The following is an 18,943-nucleotide window of genomic DNA, read 5'->3' as shown; positions in this document are numbered from 1 at the left end:
ATTCATCTCCCATCATTCTGTTTGACTTGTTAAGGGATAGGAAGCTAAAGCATTCGGTACTTGTATAGGCAATACAATTAATTACAATAAATTATTGTGTAAAAACAAAAAGTGGCTTAAACAGCCATTATGAGGTTGAAACTATACCTATGTATAAAGTGAAGGGACATCAAAGACGTCTTTACCCTTTCCTTTTTTACAAAATGACATCACAGAAGTAACAGTGCAGAGAAAGAGATATGGCACCAGATTAAAAGTCCATCTAAGATTACTGTAAAAATAAACCTGTAATTGGCAGAATATTTGATGTTTCCAATGGAGGATGGTCTACAAATTTAAAATGATCTACATCTTGGGCTATACTTAAGTTAAAATATTTTGCAGAATTCCTTGTAGACCATCCTCCATTGTATGTGAAGAGTCTGTAACTACCTCAAAAACTATTTTTTAGTTCCAGTATTCATTTACTAAGTTTAACTTACACAGATTGAGCCAAGAAAAATATATTAAACCACCTAGAACAGGACCTACATTGCAAATGTTTCAAACTTTAAACCAACATAATTTTTTAAAGAGTGAACCTTTTCAGGTCAGATTTGCGGCATTGTACTCTACTAATAGAGATCTTTAATTTGATGTAATACCTGACTTATGCTCTAATTTAAGATTTCCTTCTGACTCCTTGTGGGCCACCCCCGACATGACAAAAAATGGTAGTTACTTCAAAAAGTAAATTTATAGATGCAGTAATTATGTACCAATGTTTATTGCTTTACCTGTAATCGTTCAGAAATGATCAAACCAGTTTTTTACACTTTGTATACATATACAATGTGAGTTAATAGTATGGATACTCTGTGTAGTTTTTGATGGATAAAGATGGAGGGATGGAACTCGGGACACCTAGGAAATAGAAGTGTACTTCTTAGTCACTGTTACAACTTTGCCCATTTCCCCAAAATGGGATTTTGTGAGGGCGGCTCAAAATTTTTAAATGTAAAAACCCATTGAGTGACACCTCATTCGAAAGGTTGTGTTCAAAGAAGGACAGTGGAAACTAGAGCTTTCTATTTCAACCCAGTACAAAATGGCAGCTCATTAAAATTAATTAAAAATTAGTTGAGGCAAAACATGAACTTCCATATTCAGAATATAAATACGAGGTCCAATCAAAAAGTATCCGACCTCGTCGTGTATCGCGGCTTCTGCTGCCAATAATGAGATAAGATTTGTTGCGACAATAGTTCCTACTATGATAAGGAAAGGTACAAAGTCTTATCTTGATCCCCCGACTGGTTCGCCGGAGACGGGTCAGTATGTACTGATAAGTCAAGTGCGCGTATCGATTTTCTCTAACTGTGAAGATGACGGAAAAAGAAGAACAACGTTATTGCATTAAATTTTGCGTGAAACTCGGAGAAAAACAAAGTGAGACCATTCGGAAAATTCAGCTAGCATTCGAAAATGAGGCAATGAATGTTACGCAGATTAAAGAGTGGTATAACCGTTTCAAAAGTGGTCGAACCTCGGCAGAAAGTGACGCGCGTTCGGGCCGACCAAAAACAAGTCGAACTCCGGAGATCATCGAGAAAGCAAAAGTTTTGATCTGTGAAAATCGTCGAATGACTGTGGAGGAAGTAAGTACTGAGTTAGATGTCAGTTTCGGATCAGCTGAAGCAATTTTAACGGATGACTTGGGATTGCGCCCGGTAGCCGCAAAATTTGTGCCAAAATTGCTGACAGACGAGCAGACGCAACGGATGTTGCCGAGGACATGCTGCAATGTTGTGAGGATGATGCGGACTTTTTGACATCGATAATAACTGGAGACGAAAGTTGGGTCTATGGATATGACCCTGAGACCAAATTTCAGTCATCACAATGGCAGTCTCCCCAGGATCCTCGGCCAAAAAAAAGCAAGGCAAGTTCGAAGCAATGTCAAAGTGATGCTTACTGTTTTTTTTCGACCACCGTGGAGTTGTGCACCATGAATATGCCCCTGAGGGTCAAACTGTGAATGCACAGTACTATTTAAGTGTCCAACGTCGTCTCCGAGATGCGATTCGCCGCAAAAGACCTGACTTGTGGGCGTCTCAAAATTGGCGGCTACACCACGACAATGCGCCAGCTCATTCTTCCCAGCTCATTCAAACTTTTTTTGGCGAAACACGGCACTCCGCAAGTTCCTCAGCCTCCGTACTCTCCAGATATGGCTCCATGCGATTTTTGGCTCTTCCCCCACCTCAAAAAACCATTGAAAGGCACCAGATTTGAAAGTCGAGAAGCAATATGAAAAAAACGACGGCTGATCTCATGGCGATGCCTAAAAGTGATTTTCAAGACTACTTCCAGAAGTGGAAACGTCGCTGGAATCGTTGTGTTGCTTCTCAGGGTGCTTATTTTGAAGAAAATTAACGCCAGTTTTTTTCAGGTAACTTCAGTTTTACGTTGCACCAAAAGATAGGATACTTTTTGATTGGACCTCGTAACTTCAATAGACAACCACTTTCCTTACAAACTCAAACCTGTTGTACAGTTATTACCTGCTGCAGGCAGGCCTCCCTTATCTTATCAGTTTTGAGGAAGTCCAATATCATGTTCAGTTTCTGGTTGGAATTCACATAGTTAAGACATGTTTTGTGATACTTTACCTTTCTTTGAAATGCAGTGTTTAAGTGAACGTATATTTTTTGTGAAGTGAACTCATATTTTTATGATGCCCATCACAAATGAATTAAACCAGGAAAAATTAGTGGTGTAGTCAATATTACATTTGTCTGTTTGTGTTAAAATCTTAATGCAACTGTGATGTTATTGTCTTACCCAAGACTGATTATTTAAATCCTATTTCTACCACAGTGAACTTGGACTTATAAACTAATATGTCTTAGGAGAGATTGAGATAGCTGCACTAGCGGCCATGTTAGTAGAGTGCAGTGTTTTATTTCTTCCAATTAAACCCTCTATAGAAATTTGAAAGTATATTTTATATGAGAATTTGGAGGATGGTAGTGCTAATTGTTGGTACTTATTATATCTCCAACTAATCAGCTGAAGCTTATTCACTATTGATGTGGTGTCTTGAAGACCTCTTATCATCTGAAATGTTTTACCAAATTTTGTTGTTGGTGATTTCATCCTGCTTTAGATCGATTGTAATTATTATCCATCACATGATAGATGCTCAAATCAGGGTTTATAATTATATCTGAGATGATTAATTTTAAAAAGCTTAATTGTACCTCAAACAAACTTTGAGTAATATTGGACTAGATCTTTGAATCCACATTATAGTCATCAAGTTTTGATTTAATGCTTCCCAAAGATGTTTATCACCCATCTCTTACTTTCAAAAATATAGTTAAATTATACCTGAGATTATGGTCTAAATGTTCTTTAGTGTAACTTGTAAACATGAGTTGTCAAGAATTCACTTTGAGAGTGTAATTTCTTGTAATGACGTTAATATCTCTTTTAACTTAATGGTAGAAACTTTGAGTTGATGAAGTGTTGTGAAGAACTCACCCATCAAGAGGTAAAATTCTACCAGATTACCTATCTTGTTTTATAGTTGTCTTAAAGTGATTATCATAAAAAAGAGAGTATTACATCATCAGTTTAAGCCAACTTTTACTATTTTATTATATTTCAAAATTTATTCATGAATACTAGGAGTTTTCTAAATCATGTTTCAAGTATTATGTAAAATTCCAACCAATCCAGCATTTTACAAGATTATAAAATATGATACTATTTGAAACTATCTTGTTATTGTACTGATCAGTCACAAAAATATCAATAATAGAATTTTTAGACTCTCCTGTCAGATTTCCTACACGAGGGAGATTAAAAAGGTTTTGCAACTAAGCTATAAAGAAAGGTGTTAATAATATGAAACTTATTTACTTTTCTACATAATCACTCCTTAATTGAATACACTTAGTCAACATGTTCGGAAGAATGCTTATGCTTTCGTAAAAATATGTTTCCTCCTGGTCGTAACCCATTGTTCTTTAGCAGCGTTTACGTAATCCAAGTCTTTAAAATCTGTTTCCTTTACAGTGTTTTATCAAGTTAGGAAACAGGAAAAGATCTCTAGGTGCCAGATCTAGACTATAGGGTGGGTGATTGAGCTGCTCAAAACCACATTCCCGCAGGGCAGTCTGTGCAACACGTGACTGATGAACTGAAGTGTTGTATAGCAGGAGAACATCCCTCGTTTCTATTCCAATATGGCTTGTCATAAATTCTGGAGTAGTTAAACATAATATTCCCCTGTTAATGTTCTTCTGTTTTCAAGGTAATCAATCATCAGTATATCCTTGGAATCCCAGAAAACTGGCCATCACTTTTCGACTGATTTCTGAACTTCTTCGGTGGTAGAGATCCCTTACGCCACCACTGCAAGGACTGCAGCTTGGTTTCAGGGTCCCATTGGTAAAGCCATGTTTTGTCTCCAGTCACTTGTTAGGCCATCAAGTCTTCTGGGCCATTGTTATAGAGTTACAAAAGCTCTCTAAAGAGAGTCACAAGAAAAAGAATGGAGAGGTTTCGAGACAGCCAGGTACTCTTATTCACCAGGATCATAATAAGCTCTTGTTCACTTAAACACTCCATTTCAATGTAAAGTATCACAAAAACACGTCTTGACTTTGTTAATTCCAACCAGAAACTGAACATGATACTGGACTCAAAACTGTCAAAATCTATTCAATGACACTTATCCCAATTGAAACCCTGTATCAAAATCAGGAGTTCAAAAAACAATCCAACGTTTCCAGGAAAAAAGCAACGATAAAGACCACCCCCAAAAAATGGATGGACAAAATCGGCTACAAATGAAGGCCGGTATATCCATACTTATACCTCACACTGTATATATCACCAATGTTTACTCTATACACTGAAATTTATGTCTCTTTGCAGTTTGACATGTATTTTCTTTGCTAAGAGGCAATTCTCTGTAAAATAAAAATTGTTCAGGAATCTTGCTCTTTTTATTTAGTGTTTGAATCTCTGAACTAGTGTCTTCAAGTTTTATTTTACCCATAAAGTTTTTTATGTAGATTTTGTATTCAAAATCAGCCTATTGCAATTATCCTTATGGTAGCATTTACCGAAAGTTTCTGTATAACTTCACCAAACATGAGCTCCAAATGTTTGGTGCATTGGTCACTTTTATTTTGTTGGCCATTGATCCGGCCGGTAGCTGTACAGCTGGTCATGTCGTCTGCCAATTCTAGATGTCTACTCTCGTTTCTGGTTGCTTCTTTGGTTTCTACCTATTTTTACTCGTTCCGTATTCTAGAGTAAGCAGAATGAGATCTACTCGCTGTCTTTACTTCGGGCTTCCATAGGGTGAACAGGTGCTGAATAATATAGTGGGAACACGTACCTCTTAATGTATTGTATACACGTACCCAGTATATTCCAAATACAGTGAAACCTTAATTTAAAGTGTCACAAGATTATTATATATATATATATATATATATATATATATATATATATATATATATATATATATATCCATGCCATATAGCATGGCTTGTGGAAACGATAACTGTCCCAAAAACCCAAAACATGTCGAAACTTGGTAGAAAAATGTATATAAATATATCAACTAAGTTCCTTGACCATCGTGGTATGCTGTTTAGTTTTATTATGGTGGCCATTTAAAGTAATTCACAATAAACAAGTATATTATTTACAAGCCTAGAGAAAAAAATAGTGTTCTGAAATGCTTATTACACATTTCCTAAACATTTAAACAAAAATAATTTTATTGTAGTATCACTAGATAAAGGAATACGACATTTTCCAATATATAATTTTTTTATTTTGTGCAAGTGCCTGATGATGGAATCTTTGATTCAGAAAGGCCTTGCACAAAAAAAAAAAAAAAAAATTATATATTGGAAAATGTCGTATTCCTTTATCTAGTGATACTACAATAACTAGTTTTTCCAATGCTCCAAGATTCTACAAAAATAATTTTGTTGTGTACCAAACAGTTCTCGAGATATTGAGTAAATGTAAATTGGATTAGAATAAATTAATAATACAGGTATTTTAGTTGTCACAAAATGTACCTACATCTTCCGATTGAGCAGGAAGAACTATATTATTAGCAACAATTTGAAAGACCTAAAATGTATGTTTTCTACATACAGTCTTTATTTTCATGAAGCTTATGTTCCATGAAATTAATAATTAATTAATACTATATGAAATTAATAGTAATTTATTTTATATAAAATAATTTATCGTTATATAATTTTTTATAAAAATTCCAACTCCAATCTTAAAGCTAAAATATTTTGAAATAAATAGTTTTCCCAATTTTATGATGACTGTATAAAACAGAAAATGGCATCCTCTTTCTGAAATTTCTACTAGGATTTTTGGATGTGCAAATAAATTGTAAGAGCAAAGAAAATAATTTTATAAATTGACCTATGAGCTGTAATATACAGAACTCTTTTAAAAATAAAGTTTATGTAACTAGCTAAATTTGATATTGAAAAGTAAGTTGATTATTAGCATTAATAAATAATTTATTATGAAAAGCTATACAAATTAGATTGTTTTCTGAAACCAAAATCTTTTCAGTAAAACACTAAAAATAATATCAAACAAAAGAGTTTACTTTAAATTGTATCAATTTTTATGATTATATTTCATTCTTGTATTAGCTGACAGACTACATCAAATTTATTGAACAATAAAAGAAATAGATAAATTAAAATATAATAAGAAATACATTGATTCTTAATATTCTTAATATGTTTCATCCTCTAGGACATTTTTGAGATGAGATGGTACAGTTTATTAAAAAAATACAAACATGTGTTATTGTTATTTCTTTTGTAAGCAATACCAAGCAAAATGTAAAACATTTGTAAGTAATAGGTACTGTGACTTGTAAGCATAAATTAAATGCTCCATAAATTAATGCGCCATCCTATAGTATAAAAGCCAATGGTTATAATTCTGTGTTTCAGATTAAAAATATTTTATTTATAACGTATGTAGGGTTTGTCTGTTGGTAAACCATAAAAATCGACACACAATGAATAAAAATATTCTAAGCTTTGGTGATAAAATTTGAATGCCAAAAAAGCCTTTCTTTGTTTTACTTAATAATGACGATTGATCTAATGCATCCAGACTGGTGATATTTCATTACATTTTGATAATAGCATCTTATCTGTTGATTGATTTAGATGTATAAATACTCTCCACTGAATGAAATTATGTTAATACAAAAGTAATTAGGACATTTAACTCAGGTACTGGTGACGATCGCTGCAGCGACGGTCTATCACTCTCAACAACTGGTGAATGTCGCTGCAGTGACGGTTAAACATTGCCACGAAAAAGCCACTGTATAAAGTAACTATAATTATTTTTGACAAAAGTAACGGTAGCATTCGATAGTGGATAAATAAATGTATCGATCAGTATGAAAGTTAATACTTTTCGATCTTTGATACAAGTCAGAGGAAAGAAGAATATTGTATTTAATTTTCATAAAGTTTTATTTATTTTATATGTTGAATTTTACCAACATTATAAGCATGTGAAATGGATGGGAACTATTTTGATCAATTCAGTGATATAAGAGAGTTATTAAAAAGTGAACGAGTAGACCATGACGGTGGTGAATTTGATTAGGCCTAGTGAAGGTAGTGAAGGTCTTAGTGCCCCAACCGAAACTTGGTTTATAATTGTAAATTTTTTAATTAAATTTTTATAACTATTAGGGATGTGTGGTCACAATGCAGAATGTTTTTAGTGGATAAATAAAATTTAATTTTTTCAAACAAGAAGAAAATTTGAATATTGCTTTTAACTTTGAAGTTTGACATGTAAGAAAATTTATGCTTTCTGGATTCATAAATATGATGAATTATGCTACATAATTTTGTACTTGTACTTGTTATTGATAAATTATATGTTATTGCTAACTCTTGATGTGATATCAAGAGTTAAGGAATAATTGTTATTGTTGTAATATAGTATGTTACTAGTATGGTAATGTCAATTTTCATAAAGAATGCTCTATTGCAAGTTTTATCATTAAAAAAAATAAAAGTTTATTAAATAAGTATATTAAACTATATATATTTTAAAACCAGAAAAATGTATAAATAATTTTTATTTTTAAAATTTTGATTTAGTACAAAATATACCACTTCTGTAAGTATGGTCCCGCCCCTTAAAACAAAAATTAAAGTTTCAAACAAAAAAACACCAAAAAGAAAAAGAAGTTTACTTATAAAAGTATGCATAGTAAAAAATACAGATTTTAATGAAAAAAAAAAAAATATATATATATATGACAATATATAATCAAATGACTTTTAGCATTTCTTATAAAATACCCTTGCAAAACCTGGAAAAGTGGTCTTCCAATAGACGTAATTTAGTTGCCAGTTTGTGGGTTCGCGTGTGTGATACGTTTCCATCAACATGTGATTCTCAGGAACATGGATCTCAGACTAGATAATGATTTTGAATTCTCAATTTCATATATAACAATAATAACATCATAACATTACTACAGAACATGACCATGTAAGTTAGGTGGTTTCATTGTTGCATGTTGGACTTTATTCCTCATTCTATAATGGATGGCATTATGTAAGTGTAATTTCATGATTACTAATCTTATATGCATCAATTAATATGAAAAGTATGATATATTGATTTAAATCTTTTCTAATACATAACTCCATTAAATTTTACAAATTAAAGTTCTTGCATTCGAGTAAGGTATTTAAGAATTTCAAAACATTTTCATCAAACTCTACCGTAATTGTTACCAGTAGAAAATAAAATAATGACCTTGTAAAGAATATTAAGGCTGCATCTTGAATGTTCATCTCTGAATAAAATCTTATCAAGGATCCGATCTAATAGCATTACTTTATTCGGTTGGTTTTTTAAAGTATATTAGGAATGGCCAAACAAAAAACAAAAGATTGATTAACACCTACACTACTGCTCTATCCTGAGTGAGTCGGGCAACTAACCCTACTATTCTGTGCAGTAAGTCTTCTGTCACAGTCAACGTGTTAAACTACTGTACAATAACTGTCTAACTATAATACATGTAGTTAACACCTTCACTGCTGCTCTATCCTGAGTGAGTCGGGCTACTAACCCTACTATTCTGTGCAGTAAGTCTTCTGCCACAGTCAACGTGTTAAACTACTGTACAATAACTGTCTAACTATAATACATGTAGTTAACACCTACACTACTGCTCTATCCTGAGTGAGTCGGGCTACTAACCCTACTATTCTGTGCAGTAAGTCTTCTGCCACAGTCAACGTGTTAAACTACTGTACAATAACTGTCTAACTATAATACATGTAGTTAACACCTACACTACTGCTCTATCCTGAGTGAGTCGGGCTACTAACCCTACTATTCTGTGCAGTAAGTCTTCTGCCACAGTCAACGTGTTAAACTACTGTACAATAACTGTCTAACTATAATACATGTAGTTAACACCTACACTGCTGCTCTATCCTGAGTGAGTCGGGCTACTAACCCTACTATTCTGTGCAGTAAGTCTTCTGCCACAGTCAACGTGTTAAACTACTGTACAATAACTGTCTAACTATAATACATGTAGTTAACACCTACACTATTGCTCTATACTGAGTGAGTCGGGCTACTAACCCTACTATTCTGTGCAGTAAGTCTTCTGCCACAGTCAACGTGTTAAACTACTGTACAATAACTGTCTAACTATAATACATGTAGTTAACACCTACACTACTGCTCTATCCTGAGTGAGTCGGGCTACTAACCCTACTATTCTGTGCAGTAAGTCTTCTGCCACAGTCAACGTGTTAAACTACTGTACAATAACTGTCTAACTATAATACATGTAGTTAACACCTACACTACTGCTCTATCCTGAGTGAGTCGGGCTACTAACCCTACTATTCTGTGCAGTAAGTCTTCTGCCACAGTCAACGTGTTAAACTACTGTACAATAACTGTCTAACTATAATACATGTAGTTAACACCTTCACTACTGCTCTATCCTGAGTGAGTCGGGCTACTAACCCTACTATTCTGTGCAGTAAGTCTTCTGCCACAGTCAACGTGTTAAACTACTGTACAATAACTGTCTAACTATAATACATGTAGTTAACACCTACACTACTGCTCTATCCTGAGTGAGTCGGGCTACTAACCCTACTATTCTGTGCAGTAAGTCTTCTGCCACAGTCAACGTGTTAAACTACTGTACAATAACTGTCTAACTATAATACATGTAGTTAACACATTCACTGCTGCTCTATCCTGAGTGAGTCGGGCTACTAACCCTACTATTCTGTGCAGTAAGTCTTCTGCCACAGTCAACATGTTAAACTACTGTACAATAACTGTCTAACTATAATACATGTAGTTAACACCTACACTACTGCTCTATCCTGAGTGAGTCGGGCTACTAACCCTACTATTCTGTGCAGTAAGTCTTCTGCCACAGTCAACGTGTTAAACTACTGTACAATAACTGTCTAACTATAATACATGTAGTTAACACCTTCACTGCTGCTCTATCCTGAGTGAGTCGGGCTACTAACCCTACTATTCTGTGCAGTAAGTCTTCTGCCACAGTCAACGTGTTAAACTACTGTACAATAACTGTCTAACTATAATACATGTAGTTAACACCTACACTACTGCTCTATCCTGAGTGAGTCGGGCTACTAACCCTACTATTCTGTGCAGTAAGTCTTCTGCCACAGTCAACGTGTTAAACTACTGTACAATAACTGTCTAACTATAATACATGTAGTTAACACCTACACTACTGCTCTATCCTGAGTGAGTCGGGCTACTAACCCTACTATTCTGTGCAGTAAGTCTTCTGCCACAGTCAACATGTTAAACTACTGTACAATAACTGTCTAACTATAATACATGTAGTTAACACCTACACTACTGCTCTATCCTGAGTGAGTCGGGCTACTAACCCTACTATTCTGTGCAGTAAGTCTTCTGCCACAGTCAACATGTTAAACTACTGTACAATAACTGTCTAACTATAATACATGTAGTTAACACCTTCACTGCTGCTCTATCCTGAGTGAGTCGGGCTACTAACCCTACTATTCTGTGCAGTAAGTCTTCTGCCACAGTCAACGTGTTAAACTACTGTACAATAACTGTCTAACTATAATACATGTAGTTAACACCTTCACTGCTGCTCTATCCTGAGTGAGTCGGGCTACTAACCCTACTATTCTGTGCAGTAAGTCTTCTGCCACAGTCAACGTGTTAAACTACTGTACAATAACTGTCTAACTATAATACATGTAGTTAACACCTACACTACTGCTCTATCCTGAGTGAGTCGGGCTACTAACCCTACTATTCTGTGCAGTAAGTCTTCTGCCACAGTCAACGTGTTAAACTACTGTACAATAACTGTCTAACTATAATACATGTAGTTAACACCTTCACTACTGCTCTATCCTGAGTGAGTCGGGCTACTAACCCTACTATTCTGTGCAGTAAGTCTTCTGCCACAGTCAACGTGTTAAACTACTGTACAATAACTGTCTAACTATAATACATGTAGTTAACACCTACACTACTGCTCTATACTGCATTAGTCCAACTATTTTTTACTGTTATGTGAAGTAAGGCGTCGACCGCAGTCAATGTATCAAACCCACTTTTTAAATAGAAGAGAGTATCTAACATTCACATACTGTAAAATGTTAAAGATCTGGTTGGATATAATGGGTTGCAAATTTGTCTGTTGATACTGGAGAATGTTTTATGAAGACCCATATACTCCTCTTTCTAACATCATTTGTGTGTGCTCATATTCTGATTCGCTAAGGTAAATTCACACTGACTTAAATAATGTGAAACAAAAGGTGAGCACCAGAAGTCACAGTTGTTTGTTAGGGAGTTAAAAACAGTACTTTCTTTAATATCTTTAGGAATATTTATTTGTAACCTTGTTGGAAGCTGCAAGTTTCTCATATCAACTATCATAAAACTTTAATAACAATTACTTTAGAAGAACACAGACCGCTAACAAATAAATTCAACTTATTTGAGTGTCTATAATAGATCACTCAACAATACATGTAAAAATAAATACTAATATGTATATGTAATAAAAAATTATACAGTAAACAAATATGATCTTCTCATTTTAGAAGTAATGAATTTGAGATGGGGCAGAAACGTACAATCAGTAAGATTAGTACAAGGCAATTGCAGAGTAATATATTGTGCCTAATTGACCATAATTCCTACTTACTTTCTATTTACTGTTAACATTTGAAAATACTTGTACATGAAAATACTTTAGCGTATATGAGGCCTAAGTCAATCTATGTGCATCTAGGACAACACGGGACAAAAACCTATAGCTTATCTACCAGTAATAAATAGGAGATCATAATTAAAGAATGAGTGTAAAAGGTCAAATTCATCATGTCTTTAAGTATGTATCGCACTAGGCACCACTCAGTGTTCGTCTGATGCAAATGTCGATGGTCCGTAGAATATCAGATCAGGTATCTGACCACCCTGCACCCCTGTGCCGTTGGTGCTCTCAGAGGAACACTGGAACTGAAAGGTTACACAGCCCACCGTGACCTCGCTCAAACCTTCTTGGCCAAAATAGCTCAGCTCCACTCCATCCAGAACTGCAGAAGCGGTGTAGAACGACTCTGGTTCTATCTGTATTGGATGCTCGAAGTAGACGTGGAATGTGTTGCTCGAACCGTCTGAGAAGAACTTTGTGTTGTTTTCGGCAAGAACTCGCCCGAGCCTTTTCAATTCAATCTTGACACTGTAATCTGCTGCACCATTGGAGGAACCGTAGAGTCCAAAGCCCACCATGAAAATACGCTTGTCAACGCTGAACTGGATACTATCACACCGGCCTCGATACCGCCACTGATTACTTCGGTAAGCACAAGATTGGAATCTGTGACACACCTGCAATAAAATATGATATTAAAGATTAAGTACACAAATTAATGAATCATTCATTCAATTAATAACTTTTATTTGTGCTGAATTCAAAATATTTCTGGATTCAGTGTAAAATGCATTATCATCACATTTAATAGTGCAGTTTGATGTATACAGTGAAGTGGAGGAACAAACTGAAAAGCTAATTATTTTTCAACTCACCTGCGGTTTCAGTCCTGTTCGAGCCTTGGTAGGGTAGTTGAGGTGGGGTTTGTTGTGTGCAGTGAAGTGGAGGAACATGTCAATGGTCTCTTGTTGTGTCAAGATGCCGAGTTGTGCCGCTCCATTTGCGAATTCGTCCAGACTCATGGTGGGTATCCGGACCAAGTAGAGTGCTGAGCCCAGTACTTGCCGCTTGTTCTGTGCTGTGGGTTCAAGTTCCCTGCGGCCACACTCGGCTGCTGCCCAGCTCAATGCTGCCTCAAACAGGTGCATCTCCTTGCAGTTGAGGGTTTCACGACCCAGCACACTCTCCAGTGTGTTGAGATCTATGTCCACAAATCCTTCAGAGTGCAAGGCCATTTCTGCCTGTAACAAAGATAAAGTGTATACAAGTCATGTCAAACTTCAGAAAACAGTTATTACTGTAAAAATTGTTAATAAAATATATTTTGGAACTCAAAAGTAATTTATATTGTAATTAATGTTTTACTATTAAAAAATGTATCTAATAAAAGTAAATTCCAAATTTATTATGTTCTGCTAACATATTACTTTGTTTATCAGGGTTTTCATGAAGTTTTAATAATAAAATCATTTGAGCTTTTAGCAATAGACCACTTTCCTCTCAATTTTAAATGATTTGATGACTTTTTTATTTATATGTTTTACTTATTAAGTAAAATTAGTAACTGACAATGCACCAATTTCTTATTACTTAACACTTTAATCCTATTATAACTTGATGTACAAAAAAATACTTGATGACTTTGGTACAATTTATAATTTAAATCTTATAACTAAAAAATAATGATCTATTACTCCTTAAGAATATATCCAACTATCCAAATCAACACAAGCCAATAAAGAAAAAAATCTTAAACTAACTTAAATTAAAACATATTTCTTTACAAACATATACATTTAATATTGTATAGGATATTAATTAACTACAGTATCAGAATCATGCAGTTTTTTTTATATTTGTTAAATTCAGTGTAATGCTGAGTAAAAGACTAGTATATTTTAAGTAAAAATGTATGGAATCAAATTTCAATTCATTGTTAATTAGTGATTAATCTGAACACCAATTTATAAAATTTAATTTGTTAACTACAATACACAATGTGTAAAATCATTGAAAATGTGTTCTGTAAAAGACAATTCTCATATTTGTGCAGAGACTAAAGTAATTGATAAAAAAAATATAAGATAAGAAGTACAGAATTTATATCCAATACAAAACATAGATGAACAATATTTTTATGAGTGATGTAACAAGGAAATTTCAGGAGATTAGATAGTAAAATAAAATTTACAAAATTAATACATCAACCTTTAACAGATCAGGTTATCACAATCATTCAGTCAATTTTCAGTTTAATTTAAGTAAGCTTTATTGAGTGTTTAGTTAAATACAAGCAATTGTGTTAACCCCCTGAATATAGGTTATTTTGAATCCAGTAAAAGCAGCAGTATTCTGCGTTATTGAACAGAAAAACACAATTATCAATGCTACAACAGAGATGGGTAGACATGCAAAGCGACATCAAGAGGGACAGTAAGTGAGAAGTAAGGGGTTAAACCCACCTGTGGCTGCCTGCAGCTCTCCATGGAACCCCTTACTTCTTTCTTACTTTCCCTCCTATAACTTAGAGCAAGAGTATAAAGTGACAAAACTACTTTAGCTAGTTGAATTTTTATTAAACATCACTACTTTACAAGTCATTTCCAGATTTCAATAATTCCATTGTATTCGTATTTCTATAAAAATATTTTTTATCTGGGCATTTACTCCTGTCAAGATTTGCCACTGATTTGAAATTCACACCTCACAATGTGCTATGATGTTTACAAGGAAATATAATTTCATTAATAAACTGAATAAATGTTTGACTGATATTCTGAATTAACAATGGTTAATTATGGGGGTTAATAATGGTTATTGTGGAATGTACATAATGAATTATGAAATTCAATAACATCGTGAAAAGAACAAAAAAATGATATCCTTATACCAAGTTTATATACATATATCTTTCACCAGTAAAAATAGTTCAGCTCATTAAAAATAAGGCATATGTTGTGCAGAATTATTTATTTATGCTAATTTATTCTAATTCTATTGAGAAATTAATAGTACTAACAAAATAAACAATGGTTAAAATTTTACTAGAGGGGATAATGGTGAATGAAAATCAAATCATCCTTTTCAATTTGTTGGCATAGTTTTTTAATTTGTAAATATATAAATTATAATATAGCTTATTAAATTATAGTCTACCAACAATTTAACTAAAAATGTTAGGCAATTCACAATATTTGTTTATTTTTAAAAGAAAAATGCTTAAAAAAATTACTCATATTGTGATAGCTTTTAATTTTGGACAATTCCAAATGTTGTCTAAAAATCTGTGTAGTCATTACTCTCATGAAATACTACATGCATTGCGTCCAAATTAAAAATTAAATTAATTACCTCCAAAAAATATACAAGGAGAAGGAGATGATATTAATTACATGACAGTGTTTGCCATATATCTGAATCCATTTGTTAAATATCTTCACAGACATTTTGGTGGTTGTTTTAAGTATCATGGCAGTGTAAATGCAATATGGTTTTGGTTGATCTGTGGCATGGAAATAGCTGTTGGTTAATGATGAGGAACACAAGACAATCAGGAAATAATACTGCGTATCAGTTGTACGAGTGTATATGTTGTAATAATCGGTCTGTGTTGAGCAGTTACTGTAATGCCATGACGATTCTGTCATTATCAACATCATGTTTCAAAAGTCAATCTTAAGTCTTATAACATTGGCTTCTTGTTGTACATGGCAACTCATTGTGTCACTGAATCATCAGAGCTTTGGCAAATCATGATCAGTGTATGATATTTAATAGGTTAAATATATAACAACTATAAGTGTTCTGCAGGTGCACAAGGTCAGGTGTCATTCCAAGTGTGTCAGCAGAGGTTTTTTTATATATATTCTTTCTATTGTTTCTCCCTGCTTTCCAATCTTTCCCAGCAATAAAATATTTGTTTATTATACTTCACAAGCGTGTTTATAATTTTTTTAAATTTAAAAGTTCAAATATCTCTAGTTAAATTGGGACTCTTACCATTCACTGATCTTATTACCCCTAATGTTGAACAAATTTAGACACGCTCAGGGTTCAAAAGAAGTACTATGTATATTAAGTAGTATGTATGTATGTTTTGTAGTGGTTAAAATGATCTATTATTATAAAATATATTTTTTTCAATTCAAATGATTATGAAATTTGATCAATAAAAATATTACTTTAAAAAATACAGTTTAGTTATGCACCTAACAAAAGCTTCAAAGAAAAAAAAACACAAAATATAATTACTTGAATTTAAAATAGTAATAATAATTCGCTTTTCTTTGTAATATAAGCACTTGCTCAAAACTTGTGCTAATTGTCAAAAATATGTATGATGTTCTTTGAAACAATCTGTGACGGTTTATTAAAATTTATCCCCATTACCAATCCCTTTTCCATAACGGTCTTAAATGGAAGATTATGAACTTTCAGAGTACTTTTAGGATTCAACTTTTTTGTGGAATTATAATTATAATATAGTAAAAATATTCAATTTGTTATAAATCTTGTACTTGAAAATGACTGAGGAATGTATATTTTATATCTTTGGTTTGTTTTCCTTTAGTTCAATGTATGCACCGTTCTTGCTGCAAGTGTGGCAGAACATAGATACTCTTGATAGCAAACATCTTTGTAAACTTAAGTTGTGAAACACTTTAATTTTTTAGTATTTCACAATACATTCCAATGTTGTACTTTAATTAGGGAAGAAGAAAACTCATGTTGATCCCTAAGTAATTTTAGCTATGGTCTTTTTAATTTTTTCCGCTTCAACCTTTCATGCTTTCATTCATGATTTTGAGCAATACCATTTCATTGTAATTGTTTATCTCAATATGTGAGGAATCCAAATTTTATCGCCAATCACAATAAGGTTTAAAAAAATTCTTACTCTAAAAATTGTCAAAATATTTTCTGTTTTGCTTCTTAATTCATTATCATAAAATTGTCCAGTGATCAAATTTGTCTGCATTTTTTCAGCAACAATGTCATAAACCAACATGGTCAGTTGAGACCATCTAGTTGGTTTTGCCCAGTGGTGACGATCAGTAATTTGAATAAATTATCTATGTAATCCCAAAATTATAATATTTTACTCGAACATCTGTACAACCTAATGATAAATTTCAGAGAAAAAATTTTTTGACTTAAGATCAAGTTTCAACACACTTTTCATTATCAGCAGAAATTTTCAGTCATTATGGTAATAAACAATGTGTCAAAAATACAAAACCTATCATGCACTTATAAATTGAATGTGCATGTAAAGTCATTTACAATTCATTTAGTAATTGTAAAAATTAATTTGTGGTTTTACAAACTATTGGTTTATTTATAAATGATTAAAGTATGTGAGATCTCATGCAAAAATAAAATATTTAAGACGCACATGAGCAGATCTTTATTTGTACTCCATCAGCTTGGCAAAGCTCAAGGTATTTGTTTAACTTGGAACTGGATGTGTTGTGGACACCTTGCACACAACTGTTACACAAATCTCATTACATGCTTGACTGTAATATTAATTCTATCGATGAGTTTCATTGTTAGAATCTTTGAAAATTGTTCAACCATAAATAGATAATATTTTCTGTCACCTGTTATCCTCAAATGTTCTAGAAGATCTGTTCATTCTGATCATATTGATGTTTGTCACATTTGTGCTAAATAAACAATTACCATTTGTGTTGTATTATATAGGACAATTATTACATGTTTCAAAATCAGATATAATAATGCCAACAAGAATTAAAAGGCTTAAGAGTTCTTGGTTATTTGAAATATAATTTGAGTTAATAATTCCAATCAATGACTTGATTTCCTTCATAGATATCTAAATTTTATACAATTTGGAGATATTCTCAATGACACAATTTGTAATCATATAATTAGTTTCTTTAAAAGCTGAATTAGTTATCTGATAATGAAGAGACTGCTAACTTGATTAGTACTGGGATTTTTTTTCGAGATAAATCTGAAAATGAGTTAACCTCTAGGTATTTGATTACTAAATTGAAGTTTCATATTTTTGTTAAATTCTCTTTATTTTGTCGTCTTAATACTAAAAACCACTTAAAAAATATTAAGATAAGATTTTTATGAATTGTAGAGATATCAAACGTTTAGAATATATATTTCATTCCTTTTGTTTGTTTCCTTCAAGTTCAATGTATGCACTGTTCTTGCTGGAACTGTGCCAGAACATAGACGTTTTGATAGCACACATTTTTGTAAACTTTAGATGTGGACTACCTAAATGCAGTAGACTTTGGTGGCAATTATTTTATGTAACGGTTTCAATAATTTTAAATAAACTTTCCAAGAAAACTTGAATATGCAGAATAGAGGGATACAGTTAAAGTTTCTATAGCTCTGAAAGCAAATTTTGCAAGTAATATTAAAAACTATGTCAGTTAAAATAATCACGTTATTAAAAAAATACATTAGTCGGTTTGCAATACCCTTAAGCCTAGGAAAAATTTATAAACTCAAGTATACTAACAGTTGTGAGATGTGAATTTGAAATCAGCAGCAAATCTTGACAGGAGATGCAAGTATGTGGAGTACCAAAATGCATGTTCACTGTACATGTGTACCATTGAGAGATGAGTCATACATGTG

General features: G+C 33.0%; 2 protein-coding genes across 6 annotated transcripts in view; one reads left to right on the top strand and one right to left on the bottom strand.

Annotated features, from left to right (window-relative positions):
* Nucleotides 1-18,943, top strand: part of LOC124373114 (transcription factor IIIB 90 kDa subunit) — a 115,486-nt gene that overhangs the window by 18,719 nt on the left and 77,824 nt on the right. The window lies entirely within an intron of this gene.
* The window catches only part of LOC124373129 (BTB/POZ domain-containing protein 6-B), a 42,679-nt gene continuing 35,703 nt past the window's right edge, over nucleotides 11,968-18,943 (bottom strand). For all 4 annotated transcript variants that reach the window (XM_046831524.1, XM_046831547.1, XM_046831539.1 and 1 more), the window contains exons 5-6: nucleotides 13,192-13,557; nucleotides 11,968-12,993 (exon numbers count right to left, since the gene is read on the bottom strand). In XM_046831524.1, coding sequence (XP_046687480.1) covers nucleotides 12,517-12,993; nucleotides 13,192-13,557 — 843 coding nt within the window. In that variant the 3' untranslated portion in view covers nucleotides 11,968-12,516. The remainder of the gene's footprint in view (nucleotides 12,994-13,191; nucleotides 13,558-18,943) is intronic.

The sequence above is a fragment of the Homalodisca vitripennis genome, chromosome 1 (assembly GCF_021130785.1).
Source record: "Homalodisca vitripennis isolate AUS2020 chromosome 1, UT_GWSS_2.1, whole genome shotgun sequence".
NCBI lineage: Eukaryota > Metazoa > Arthropoda > Insecta > Hemiptera > Cicadellidae > Homalodisca > Homalodisca vitripennis.
This window is presented reverse-complemented; position numbering and strand designations above follow the sequence as displayed.